This window comes from Brassica oleracea, chromosome C3 (assembly GCF_000695525.1).
Source record: "Brassica oleracea var. oleracea cultivar TO1000 chromosome C3, BOL, whole genome shotgun sequence".
Taxonomy (NCBI): Eukaryota; Viridiplantae; Streptophyta; class Magnoliopsida; order Brassicales; family Brassicaceae; genus Brassica; species Brassica oleracea.
The window spans coordinates 14792842-14807263 of record NC_027750.1 but is presented as its reverse complement, the minus strand read 5'-3'; the positions used below and the strand labels follow the sequence as shown (position 1 = coordinate 14807263).

At 33.6% G+C, this 14422-nt stretch overlaps 2 protein-coding genes across 2 annotated transcripts; both read left to right on the top strand.

The window, feature by feature from the left end:
* The first annotated feature begins 1197 nt into the window (after nucleotides 1-1197).
* On the top strand, nucleotides 1198-2085 carry LOC106329960 (glutathione S-transferase T3-like). The gene is made up of 2 exons (XM_013768548.1): nucleotides 1198-1506; nucleotides 1600-2085. The coding sequence occupies exons 1-2, from the start codon at nucleotides 1198-1200 to the stop codon at nucleotides 2083-2085; spliced, it is 795 nt and encodes a 264-aa protein (XP_013624002.1).
* A 5718-nt stretch (nucleotides 2086-7803) lies between these two features.
* On the top strand, nucleotides 7804-10397 carry LOC106333421 (polygalacturonase). Its single transcript, XM_013771864.1, has 4 exons — nucleotides 7804-8289; nucleotides 8935-9224; nucleotides 9653-9881; nucleotides 9962-10397. Exons 1-4 carry the CDS (start codon nucleotides 7867-7869, stop codon nucleotides 10175-10177), a joined length of 1158 nt encoding a protein of 385 aa, XP_013627318.1. The 5' UTR covers nucleotides 7804-7866; the 3' UTR covers nucleotides 10178-10397.
* Nucleotides 10398-14422: the final 4025 nt, after the last annotated feature.

Sequence of the window (14422 nt, the reverse complement as noted above, 5' to 3'; positions counted from 1 at the left end):
ACCAGAATCCCTTATCTTCCTTCTTCTGTGTTTGCTTCCCATCGATCCTGCAATTTCATCAACGTAAGAATTGATATTTCTTCTATTTAGTAGATTCGATTTTTTAAATTGTTTTCGTGTAGACGATTCAGTTTCTTGGTTTTGAACAAGGGGGTTTGTGCTGTTTTGTTTGTTGCAGGTGGGTTCGTTCAAGGGATCCTTGCATTTTTGTGGATCTTGAAGCCTTTGTCGAGGTAAAGATTCATGCTTTAGTCTTGTTGGAGGCTTAATTAGGAGCGGATTGTTTTGTTGCTAATTAACTGATTTAGTCTTGCGGGAGGTTTAAATTGAGTTAATCTAGTGAATGATCTCTGCTAATTAACTGATTTAGTCTTGTGGGAGGCTAGCATCAAGTTAAGAGCTTTGTGTAATGAGTTGATCTAGTAAATGATCTCTGTTAAGTAATTCTTTTTAATGTCTTGATAGTTCTGCAAGGCTTCTACTCGTGTGTCTATTTGCCTAATAGTATAACATCATCTTGAAGCTCTTATGCTTGTTCTGTTTTGCTTGTCTATTCGTGTGTGTATTAGTGTGTGTATTTGCATAATAGAATAGCATCATCTTGAAGCTCTTATCAGATCTCTGTCTTTAACTTAACCTTGTACATAGATTATTCATTATGTTCATTAATTCCTTTTAATGTTTTCATTCTTTTGCGAGTCCTCTATTGGTGGTTGAGCTTGTTGTGGCACAGGATAAAACACATCACCTGTCTTGGAGAAGCAACCATTACCGGCGCCTCTCGGTGAGGTAAATTTGCCAAACTTTGTCTTCTTCAAGTCTTGCATTTTCCTTTATTGCTTTACTGTGGATGGTAGTTGATAGATGCAGTTAATAAATGCTTGTTAGAGTTAGGTTATGGTTAGTTAAAACGCGTGTGATCATCAATGGTAGGTTTAGTTTAACATTAGGACTGTGTGCAATGTAATAAATATGGTAGATTCATGTCAACTCATCTTAACTCAACTCAAATCCAAGAGTAATGTCGAATGCTTGTTTAGGACGTGTGTGATGAATGCTTCTTTCTCTTCTCTTCTATTAAACTCGGATCTTCTTCTTTCTCTCTTCTCCACATTACTACTTCTTTATCTCTTCTTCACATTACTTCTTCTTTCTCGCTTCTTTCAGATTACTTCTTATTTCTCTCTTCTTTAGGATATGGATTCTACGAATCCATATAGTCATCAGAACTCGTGTTTTGTTGACCTTTTGAGCAGTCAACAAGAGCCGTTTCGTTATGAGGGTTTATCGCGCCTCCCTATCTTTAATAGTCAGTCTACTGCAACTTCAACCTTCGGTGAAGACACACCTACCGAGCGCAAAGAAAGAAAGAAATGGACTCCCACAGAGGATGTAGTGCTCATAAGCTCATGGTTGAACACGAGCAAGGATCCCGTGGTAGGCAATGAGCAAAAGGCGGGAGCTTTCTGGAAACGAATAGCAGCTTACTATGCAGCCTCACCAAAGGTTGTAAACGGTGAAAAGCGAGAGGCTATTCAGTGTAAGCAAAAGTGGTAGAAGATTAACGATCTTGTTTCCAAGTTTTGTGGCTCATATGAGGCTGCAACAAGACAGAAAACAAGTGGGCAGAACGACAGTGATGTTGTTAAACTTGCACACGAAATCTTTTATAACGATCACAAGATCAAATTCAACCTTCACCACGCATGGGAGGAGTTGCTAAACGAACAGAAATGGTGTGAACTTGCAACTACTAAGCTTGATGGTAGCTCTAAAAAGAGATGGTGTGAGGATGGTGCACAATCTGAAAGCTCTCAAGGAACTATCAATCTAGATGATCCACCCACCAAACGTCCTGTTGGTGTTAAGGCAGCTAAAGGAGGAAGTAGTAAGAGAAGTATGGAGGATGGCAAAGCTCTCTCCGAGTTCCAGACCATGTGGTCTCTCAAAGAGAAAGACTTGACATGCAAGGAAAGACTGTCCAAGCTGGGTCTGCTAGACAGACTCATTGCAAAAACAGAGCCATTATCTGAAGAAGAAGTAACTCTAAAGAAGAAGTTAATCACGGAAATGTTGGCTAATTAGTTTAGCATGTTGAAAACGAGTCTCTATGTTTCATATTCTGTTTCTTGTTGTTATTCTGTTTCTTGTTCTTGTTCTGTATCTTGTGTTTCTTGTTTATGTATCATGTGTGATGATGTTCTTTAATGGAATTAACGGTCCTGTTCTTAACTACTTTTAAGTTTCTTGTGTGGTGTTGTTATGTATCTTGTGTTTCTTGTTTATGTCTCTGTTTCATATACATTGTTATTTTTTTCTCAGCAGGTAACATGACACAAGACGGGAGCTTGGGTGTGGAAGTCATGTTTTGTTTCTGAAGTCTTGTTTGAAGTGAGAACACGAGTCACGGACGTGGGAGTCATGTTTGAAGTCATGTTTGATCACGGACTGCAATGAGCTCTTTGAAGTCATGTTTGATCACGAACTGAAATGAGCTTTTGTTTGATTGTGTAATGTATTTGTTTTATGTGTCACGGACTGAAATGGTCTTGTAAAGTCCCGTGTAATGAGCTTTTGTTTGATTGTGTAATGTTTTGTAAGTTTATGTCACAGACTTGGTTATCAAACCTCAGCTTTTCTCTTATTTTTAAGTCTTATAAAGGCTCGTTGTCTCTCTATTCAGCTTTGTATCACTTATGACTTTGGCATTCATCTTATAAAGGCTTAATTTCCCAACCTTTGTATTCAGCTTTGTTATTCTCCTTCTTATTCTCCAACAAATCAAAATCTTATTCACAAAGGCTAAGTAAACCACATTTAAACACATGGCATCTTCTTCTCAAAACACATTTGAGGGATCACTTGATGAGGCTTTTGATCAATATTTTGATCAACATTTTGATCAAACATTTGAGAATTTTTCTATTCAATACGGTGGTCAAGAAGATGAGAGAAAAGAAAGAAAAAAACGAGCTTATATCGAAAGAAATCGAGAAGTCGGTCATATACGTTTATGGAATAATTATTTCAGCGAAACTCCAACGTATCCTGTAAATTTATTCTGACGATGTTTTAGAATGAACAAGCCATTGTTCATGCACATTGTTGATCGACTTTCCAACGAAGTTCAATTCTTTCGCCAAAAGAAAGATGGTCTTGGAAGGCTTGGTCTCTCTGCATTCCAAAAGTGTACAACAGCCATTCGTGTCTTGGCTTATGGTACTGCGGCTGATGCGGTCGACGAATACCACCGGCTCGAGGAAACTACAACTTGGGCATGTGTGGAAAAATTTGTGGAAGGAATAATCAGTTTATTCGGTGATGAGTACCTAAGAAGACCAACACCGGCTGATCTTCAACGTCTACTTGATATTGGAGAGCATCGTGGATTTCCTGGGATGATAGGAAGCATCGTTTGTATGCATTGGGAGTGGAAGAATTGTCCCACCGCTTGAAAAGGGCAATATTCTCATGGTTCGGGTAAACCAACAATCGTTTTAGAGGCCATTGCTTCATATGATCTATGGATATGACATGCGTTTTTTGGTCTTCCAGGTACCTCAAATGATATCAATGTTCTTGACCGCTTACCTGTTTTTGATGACATAATAAATGGTCAAGCTCCGCAAGTCACTTACTCTGTCAATGGAAGAGAGTATCATATGGCTTACTATCTCACCGATGGTATTTATTCGAGTTGGGCGACTTTTATCCAATCTATTCCAGTACTACAAAGACCAAAAGTAATTTTATTTGCTCAACGTCAAGAAGTTGTCCGAAAAGATGTGGAGCGTGCTTTTGAAGTCTTGCAAGCTCGCTTTGCCATTGTCAAAAATCTTGCATTTTTTTGGGATAAAGTCAAAATTGGGAAGATTATGAGAGCATGTATCATACTCCATAATATGATAGTAGAAGAGGAACGAGATGGATATACTCAATTTGATGTTTCAGAGTTCCTACAAGGAGAAGACACCGGAAGTTCACATGTCGTTCTCGATTTTTCTCAAGATATGCTTACAAATATTGCCAATATGATGGGTGCTCGAACTAGAATTCGTTATAGACAGATGCATCAACAACTAAAAGTTGATTTGGCTGAACATATATGGCGTAAATTTGGACGTGAAGCAGACAACAACTGAGCTCGGATGCTTCTTTCAAATTATTTTATTTTACTAGTCTTTATTTTTATGTTTTTATTTTAAAATCTATGTTTAAAATGTTATCTTTCAATATGTTCTATTTAATAAAAAAAAAATTAATCTTCATTTTTTTTAAGAACCTTTAATTAAGAAACTACCATTGGAGGCACAAAATCGGAGGGTTTCTTGACGAGAGTTCTTAAGCCTACTTAACTACATTTATATACTAAAATATTCATTAAGAAACATTAATGGGTTTCTTTGGATAATGGTGCTCTTAAGATATACGAAATAGGGTAAACTCAACTCAAGCCTAAAAGACAGAACCGTATATATACTTTGACGGGTTATTTCTGCAATTATTCATTGAATCCTTTTGTTTAATAGTAAAGGAAACAAAACTGAAAATGATCTCAGTCCCTGGTTTCTCTTTTTTTTGGGGGGTCAAAATACCTGGTTTCTCTATTTCAAAGAGTTACCTAGTGTTCCACTATTCTACATATTAACAAAACATAAATTTAACTAACTGTTTGGACCAAGTCAGCAGTTCTCAGACCTATGACTTCTTATTTGGTTTTATTATGCTTATTATAAAGGGAAAGAGTATCAGAATCCCTATGATTACATCTCAATCACAATCCCTATGGCTATGATTATGTTTTTATTAATGTTTCAGTATTAAGTAACTACTCTGGTTTTTCTCCTTTTCACGTATATAAATAAGAAAACTATGTCTACTGATGTTGAAAGCAATACAATTCTATCACTTACCCTTCTAACTTCTAAGTGTCACGTTAGTTCTTTATCTCCATCATTATATGGAATTCAACTCTACGTTTTCGCCATAGTTTCTGAGAGCAGCTCCAGATGCAGTATTTAGAGAGGGTTCTTACTCCCTCTCCCTCTGTTCCCGAAAGTAAGATTTTTTAAAGTGTTTACGCTTATTAAGAATTCAATAAATATTTATAATTTAATTTTTTTTTTACTTTATTATACATTTTCCAATAACTTTTCACCAATGAATTATAATCAATTCAAATATTTTCATTTAATGTTTCTTAAAAGTATAAAAAAATACATTAAACATATAGAAAATCTATTTTTGTGAAACAAGTAAAAAATCTAAAACATCTTAACTTTCGGGAACGGATGGAGTATTATTTAAGAAAAAAAAACTAAATTAGGGAAGAGAGTAGAAATTTTTTTTAAACTCTCAACTTTTAAGGATCGGTTGTAAACTCACAAGGACAGTTGTCATTCTACTAACAATTCAATTGGTTTTAGAAGGTTAAATATAACAAAACAAATATAATATTAATTTCTTTTTATTTTTAGAACCTGTTACAGTTTCCAACCATAATCACGCTCTGATGGGTCAGATACAAAAATACTTGCAAGACATTAACAGAAGGGATCTCTTAATAGAATGGCTACAAATACTTTCAAGATGAGAAAATTCCTTAAAAATACACGGATTAATTTTCATTTGCTAATAGAATACACAAACTATTTTGGATCCCTGTTTAATATACAAACTAATTTCCCTTACCAATTAAATACATAAATTTTTGAAATTCGCAAATCTTATACCTTGATTTAGATGACGTTAACTATATTTAACAAATATGATGATGACGTTAGTGTTTAATTAAACACGTGGTTAAATTGTAAAAAAGAACATTCTTTAAAAATATAGGAACTAATTTTCATTTGCTAATAAAATACACAAACTTTTTTGGATCTCCATTTAATACACGAACTAACTTTTTTCCCAATAAATACATAAACTTTTAAAATTTACAGATTTTACATATCGATTTAGATGACGTCAACTATGTTTAATATGACTTAAACTATGTCAACTATGTTTAACAGAAGTAGAGACGATGTTAGTGTTTAATTAAACACGAGGTTAAATTAACCTTGATTGACTCATTATCACTGCAATGAAAACGAAGAATAAGAATCATAAACACATAACACTAAACTAATTCCAAAATCGGAAACTCGTTTAAAATTATCTTGTTTTCTTCGTTCCTTTTCACGACATGTAAATTGACTCCACTTTGAAGCGATGTAAAAAGAAAAAGAGATTAAGGTTCCAAATTTGAATTGATACTAACTTGAATTAGGTCTCACACGATTTGAGAGAATTTGTCTGAGGGTGAGCGTGCTTTTAACAATTTAACCACACGTTTAACTAAAACTAGCGTCATCTCTGTTAAATATAGTTAATGCTGTTGAAATGGATGTGTAAAATCTGTAAATTTCAAAACTTTATGTATTTAATGAGAAATAAAAATTAGTTCGTATATTAAATGGAGATCCAAAATAGTTTGTGTATTTTATTAGCAAATAAAAATTAGTTCATGTATTTTTTAAGGAATTTTCCTTTCATAATTTACCACGTGCTTAATCAAATACTAACGTCGTCGCCACTTCTGTTAAACATAGTTGACGTCGTCTAAAGTGATGTGTAAATCCTGCGAATTTCAAAAGTTTGTGTATTTAATAGGTAACGGAAACTAATTCATGTATTAAACAGAGATAAAAAATAGTTCGTTTATTTTATCAGCAAATGAAAATTAGTCTGTGTATTTTTAAGAAATTTTTCCTTTTCAAGATCAACTTTATCACATTATGCAGACGTTTAGTACGGAACGGAAACTTTTTAGGTACCTGAGCACGTTTAGATAAACATTAATCATAAGCAACATCACGAGAAAAAAAGTCATTTCATCCAGTCTAAAACGAATTTGTTATCCATACTCGTGATTTTCGCTAATACACTATATTTTAATAAAGTAGATGTAATAAAAGAAATAAAAGCAATTTAGTTTTGCAGCTTGATCATTACGCTGGAGGTGCAGCCAAAAATGCAAAGCTTTGCGTGTTCTTCTCATGAATTAACGAACTCTTCGCATTTCCACGTAACGTTGTTTCGTGTATTTCTCCAATAAAAATATATCTTAACCTACCACTGGAATTTCACTTTTCTATCTTTTATTCTACTTCTCCTGATTTCTCTTTCACACTAGATATTATTTATATACTTTTTGGTAGAATTATTTATATAAACTTATTTTCAAAGATTTAATTTTTGCTTGCGTTGTAAAGAACAAAAAGGTATGCGTTTTTAATTTGGAAAACAAAAGATTGATGTTCTTTAATTAACATTCAAACAAATTTACTAAAAATATGTAAAATATAAGATTAGATTATATTAATTTTTGAATTCAGGACTAAACTCGAATGAATGTTTGAAATCTTAAACATCCGGAGCTAAAAGTGCATTGAGAAAATGTAGTTTATCATGTATTTATTTCATTTTTTAGCTGAGCATTGCTCTCTAATTCTATTTTTCATACATATTGTATATGAACCTAATATTCCATTTTAACATGACAACAGATCTTGGATATATAGTTATATGTACCTTTTGAATGAATAATAACAGTCACGCAAAAACAAATTGACACCTAATTTCTTATTCATTCAAAAGGTTGCTTTATTTTCATGCCAAATCCAATAATCATTTTTCTATTCCAAAAATTAGTAAGTAAACAAATCTAACAAAACAAACAAAAAAATATCTTCTTATACATCACAAACACTATAAATGCATTCCATAACCGCTACAACTCCCCACACCAGCACCACTACCGCACTACTCCATTCTTCTCTCTTTAAGTATCTCTAAACAATTGTACGTTAACGACATACAATGGCTTCCCTTCTTGTCCTCTTCGTCTTCTTCTTCATCTCCTCTTGTTCTGCTCAATCCTACAATGTCTTGTCTTTCGGAGCTAAACCGGACGGAAAAACAGACGCAACTAAAGCGTTTATGGCTGTTTGGGAAACCGCTTGTGCCTCGTCTCGTCCAGTAACCATTGTAGTTCCTAAAGGCCGGTTCTTGTTAAGGAGCCTTAACTTCGACGGTTCCAAGTGCAAGCCTAAGCCTGTTACATTCCGTATCGACGGTTCGTTGGTGGCTCCGGCTGATTATCGAGTAATCGGAAATGAAGACTACTGGATTTTTTTCCAGCATCTCGACGGCGTCACCGTCTACGGCGGAGTTCTTGACGCTCAAGGAACTTCTCTATGGGACTGTAAAAAATCCGGCAAGAATTGCCCCAGCGGAGCCACGGTACGTAACGTCCTAGAAATTATTTATACTCTATCTATACTTAGAAAATTTTGTTGTTTCATAATATAATATAAGATGTTTTTATATATCTAGTTAATTTAAATTTATCAAAAATATATAATCAATTGTACTTTTACTGTTTTATTTATATTTAAATAAATAAATTTAAAATTATATTCATAATAATATTTTTTTAGAAAAAGAAAAATTTTCAATATGCATGCATTGAAATAAAACATGAAACATAAACGTAAACCCAAAAGAATAGTATATATGTGAAATTCAGGGCAGGATAAAACATGCACCTCAGGTTCCCAAAATTTTTGAATAAAATTACATGTAAATACATAGGTCCTCAATTTTGTAAAAATAAATCTAAGGGCTGCCAGTGAATGCTAATGACATTTCCATAATAAAATTATGTAACTCTTAATACCTTTTCTGAAGAAAAAAAAACTTTTCTGAATTATGAAGTTTTAACGATTGCTTAAAACAATCACACCATTCCCAGTGTACCAAGTGGCCAACCGTGCATGCATGATGCATATAGCATATATCAATATCATATATAATAAAATTGATAAATAAGACGGTTCTTTTTTTTTTGAACACAAATAAGACGGTTCTTATCATGTGAAACAACAGACTATAGGGTTTCAAAGCGCAAGCAACGTCGTGGTTTCCGGGCTGACGTCACTCAACAGCCAGATGTTCCACGTCGTCATCAACGGTTGCAACAACGTAAAGCTTCAAGGAGTTAAAGTATTAGCCGCAGGAAATAGCCCCAACACAGACGGTATCCACGTTCAGTCTTCCTCAACCGTCTCTATCTTCAATACAAAAATTTCCACCGGCGACGATTGTGTCTCCATCGGTCCAGGAACTAATGGTCTATGGATCGAAAATGTCGCATGTGGTCCGGGTCATGGCATCAGGTACATTTATTTTGTATAATTTTTATTATGACAAATACCAAAATAAATTTCATATCCTGACAAGTAGCGTATAAACTAAAAGTAATATTTTTAAATTAAATTACAAACAAGATAATACTATAAAATTTTGTTTTCCTTCATATGCATTCATATATCAGTGGTTAATTAAGAAAATAAAAAAATATTTTGGATGGGATAATGCATTAATTACATTTATATAGTATACTTCTATTATGGCAGTACAAAAATAAATTTCGTATGCTGACACGTATACATAAAACATAATATTTTTACTTTAATTTGATCAAGCTAATACAGTAATACTATCAAATTATATTTTTCATTGATTTCATATATTAGTTCCTTTGGTAAAAGTTTAACAAAATGTTCTTTTACAAAAACAAAAAGTTTAACAAAATGTTTTGCAGCATTGGGAGCTTGGGGAAAGATAGCGTGGAGGAAGGTGTACAGAACGTGACAGTTAAAACGGTGGCGTTTACGGGAACAGATAACGGAGTCAGGATCAAATCATGGGCCAGGCCCAGTAGTGGATTCGCTAGGAACATCCGTTTTCAACATTGTGTTATGAACAACGCAGGGAACCCAATCCTTATCGACCAAAACTATTGTCCTCGTAACGAAAATTGCCCTCGCCAGGTACTTAGCTTAATTTAATTAATATAAATAGATTTGATATTAGAGTTGTTTAATCATATTTTCGTAATTATTTTTTACAGGTTTCGGGTATCAAAATCAGCGATGTGTTGTTCGTAGATATACATGGAACATCGGCGACTGAAGTTGGAGTGAAACTTGATTGTAGTCCAAAGAAACCGTGTACCGGAATTAGACTTGAGGATGTGAAATTAACGTACCGGAATAAACCGGCTGCATCGGCTTGTGTTCACGCAGGAGGAATCGAAGCCGGATTTCTTCAGCCAAACTGCCTTTGACAACAACAATATATAAATATATATATAGGATTACTTAAAGTTTATTAGCAGTGATATTGTAAATTATAGTTTCCTTGTTTATGTTCCAATACGTATGGCTCGGGATCACGCGGATGGAAGTTAAAATGCATGAGCCTGTGGCGTTTGAAGGCACACTTGAGCCTAGAGCCTGGCCTTGCTTTATAGATTATAGTCCATTGCAACCATTGATCGTTTTGATATGTGTTGTGTAAGTTGTGTTGTTGTTGATTAAATTTAATATTAGTTTCTTTTCTCTGTTTTGGAGACTTTCTTTATGAATTATAGGTTTAATTTTTATACTATTTATATATTTTACAGTTGCATTTTTGTTAATAATACAAAAAATTAAAAGACAAGCCTCCTCAATTTCGCGCCATTTCCCTTGTGTTTGTATTACCATGGTGGCTAGTTTGTTTCGGTTGGCAAATGAGGCTTGCATTGTTCTAGACTTCTAGTGGCTCCGTATTTTACTCTTCTATGTAAAGAAAATGTGTAATTGTTTTTTCCTTGAGAAAAGGCCTTCTAAAATGTGTAATTATTTTAAGTCACTGTAATTTAACTTTTAAACTTCAAAGTGGAATATTCATAGATATTAAATTCGATCACTTTTTATTGATGCATATCATTTTACTATATGAACCTAGGTGAGTTTTGGGTGGGGCAAATGCCACATACAAAAAAAAAAAAATTCATTAGCTTTTTTGAAAACTGAGAAAATGCCCCATGCACATTAGGTTGAAAACTTTGTTATCTAAATGGTGTGCCACATGTTGTCACATTTTCTGGATCCGCCCCCGGTTGGATAGATTTGTTTAATTCATTGAACATAGTCCACAAAATTGATTTTTCACAAAATTGATGTTTCTGACTGTCCAAAAGAAAATAATATCATTTTGAACATACACAAACAAAGATACTACATGGATAAAAAAAATCAAGAAACTGAATCTTACGTAATGAAGTGTAAATTTAACGCATATGATATACGAATCTCGTGGCACCACAAGAAAATGATAGATCCTTTGTTTAATGCATGTTTCCTGTATTTTACAATTATTACATTTATTTAATACTTCATGTAATGTTTTGAATGTGCATCCCCACATGGTTGGGTTAGCGGAATGATTCTAGGTTTCTTATTCATATTGCTAAAAATATCAATCCATCGTATCTCGATTGGTAAATCCACATTCGACTAAAATCAACCATTATTTTCCAAATTTCCCTTAGTGTTTGGCTAAAGTCTAGAAATCAATTTTACAAAAAAAAGGGTCTAGAAATCAACCATTTATCCACTGACCATGAAATTTATAAAGTGATTTTAATTATATTTAATCAATGCTTACTTAAAAACAAAAATATTATATAAGCTTCCTATTATTAGGATATATCTAGATAATACTTATCTATTAGTTTTTTTTTTTTTTTTTTTGAAACTCTCCTTATCTATTAGTTTATATTTCTATTTTTTAGCTTTTTTAGTGTTGATAGAATTAGGATCTTGTGGCTTGTATATAAAGAGACCTTGAGGTCATGAATGAAAACATAGAACGATTTATCAATTACATACCTTCTCATGGTATCAGAACCACGACTTTAAGCAATCGATTTTTATTTGCGAAGAACGACACAACTTTCATCGACCATGTCTCACGACCTAGATTGAATCAAGCTCCGACTCTCGACTCTTGACCTCGAAACTTTCGACAATGGCATGCACGATGAAAATAAAAAATTCAACTCAGTGAAGGATCTTTCCCTAGGACATGTCAGCAGGTGATAATCCTGGAGCAGTTATTTCTTAACCCTTGTTCCATGGACGAAATTACGATGAATGGGCACAAAATATTCGTGTCGCTTTGAGTGCACGTAGGTAATTTGCCTCCATCAATTGAACCACCAAAATCAAAGGCCGATTCACCTGATCTTGAAGACTGGGCAGCGAAAAACCATCTTCTCGTCACGTGGATCAAACTGACAATCAAACCGAAACTACCATCTAACATCTCACATAAAGAAATCACTAAAGACTTATGGAATCATATCAAGAAACGATTTGCTCTTAAAAGTGGGGCATGTTACCAACAGCTTCGTGCGTCTCTAGAAAATTGTCGACAAGTAGGATCCTCTGTCGAAGACTATTTTGGACGATTCACAAGGATCCGGAATTCAATGGCTGAATGTCTATCAACGAAAACTTGCAATTTTGGGAAGTGTGAATGCAACTTGGTTAAGGCTCATGAAAAAGAGCGTGAAACCATCTGTATACACGATTTTCTCTTTGGACTAGATGACATTCATGGCTCGGTGCGATCTGAGATTTGCGTGCAAATACCATTACCGGATCTTGACACACTTTATCAAACAATTGTTCAAAACGAACCGTCCAGCTCAACGCCAAAAATGATGCTCCGGCCGTGTTAAGCTTTGTTGCTCAAGCAACATCGCAACAACATTCATTGGAGTATGCTCGACCTACCTCAACACCTTGATAAAACAACAACTATCGACCTCCGAATCCAGATGTAAATACTACATGTACTAGTTGCGGAAGACTAGGACATCGAGCTACCTCATGTTTTCGTGTTATTGGGTTCCCAGAATGGTGGGGAACAAGACCACAAAACCGTACCAGCTATAAAGGAGGACAAGGGACCGCACAATCGTCTGGACAAAACACAGCCGCACGTGCAAATACTTCTCAGATCATTGATTCAAAGAACGAGATAGCTGGTAATCTAACACTAACCGACAATGATCGACAAGGCCTCTTTGGTTTTTCTGACACACAATAGCAAGCGTTAGTGAAACTACTTAACCCGACTAAACCGACCACAGATGGAAATCGTCTGAGTGGTAAGACCGATGATACTGTTTGGATCCTTGATACAAGCACCACTCATCATATGACTGGCCGAATCGACCTACTTGAAGACATAAATCTCGTCTCCCTGGTCTCGGTAAAATTTCCGGCTGGAGCGAATATTCTAACTACACAAAGAGGAACCATACGACTTACATCACATATATACTTTCAGAATGTGTATTATGTGGATGACTTTCACACGAATTTGATATCTTTTTGCCAATATCTTACCGATAATTCTCTTGTTGGACAAGTCACTGATAGACTTGTGATTTTGCAGGACCGCACCACGAAGATACTGATTGGAGCGGGTGAACAAGAGGAAGATGGACTGTATTTATTCATCAGTTGGTTTACTGGTTATTCAATAAACCCCAAATCATTCATAAATCTCTGTAAATCTTTACTATTATAGTTTCATACACATTTACCGTTAATGCCAATCAGAGCCGGTTATGAACATAACCAAGTGAGAGATTGGCTTGAGGCTCCAATTTTTTGAATTTAAACATAAATTTTTATTTTGTTAGAATAATTACTTAAGTATACTAAATTATTTAAGGCTTCAAAAATTTCATGTTCGACCCTTGCGTCAATACTAACGTACATGGAGTTTATCTCGTGAATAATTCATATCTTATATATTAAAACAGAAGTCATGACTTTGTTCATGTGTGATTTTTTTTGTTTGGACTATCCTCTAGAAAATTTATCAAATTTTACATAAGTTAATCATCATATCCTTTAATATCTTAATCTTTTATTTAAAATACAAATAAATATTGTTTAAGAAAATTCTAAGAAAATCTTTTCAGAATCAGGATAAAATTTATTTTCGAAAATTAATTAATTTAAATTTTAACTATCATAAAATATAGCTAAAATTTAAAATTAAATTATTTTTGTTTAATGAACAAAAATTAAAATCATATAATTGATGAACGAAAATTGAAATCATATAAATATTTTAATTATATTTTAATGATATTAAAAATTTAAATTGATCAATTTTCAAAATACATTTTATAAAGATCTTTAAAAGATTTTGTTAGAAAGAAATATCCTTTCTATTTCAAATAAAAATATTTACTACAAAATTAGTTTGTATGTACAATATATTATAGTTTATCTTTTAAAAATATTTTTTGTTTTTCTTAACAGTATCTCAAAATATTTCTTCTCTATTATGTAAGTTCAGTTTAATTTAAATTCCATATATAAATTTCAAATTTAGAAATAAAACCAGAAATTATGTTGGTAATATTCACTAAATCTAATAATATAAAATCTTTGTAACTACTTTAATAATGATATAGTTTAATTTTAAATAGAATTATTATTATGTTTTGATATTCAGT

Coding starts and splice junctions, on each gene's coding strand:
- LOC106333421 (XM_013771864.1), top strand. CDS start 7,867: ATGGCTTCCCTTCTTGTCCTCTTCGTCTTCTTCTTCATCTCCTCTTGT. Junction 8,290..8,934: donor ATTGCCCCAGCGGAGCCACG/GTACGTAACGTC, acceptor GTGAAACAACAG/ACTATAGGGTTTCAAAGCGC. Junction 9,225..9,652: donor GGTCCGGGTCATGGCATCAG/GTACATTTATTT, acceptor AATGTTTTGCAG/CATTGGGAGCTTGGGGAAAG.
- LOC106329960 (XM_013768548.1), top strand. CDS start 1,198: ATGGATTCTACGAATCCATATAGTCATCAGAACTCGTGTTTTGTTGAC. Junction 1,507..1,599: donor ACTATGCAGCCTCACCAAAG/GTTGTAAACGGT, acceptor GGCTCATATGAG/GCTGCAACAAGACAGAAAAC.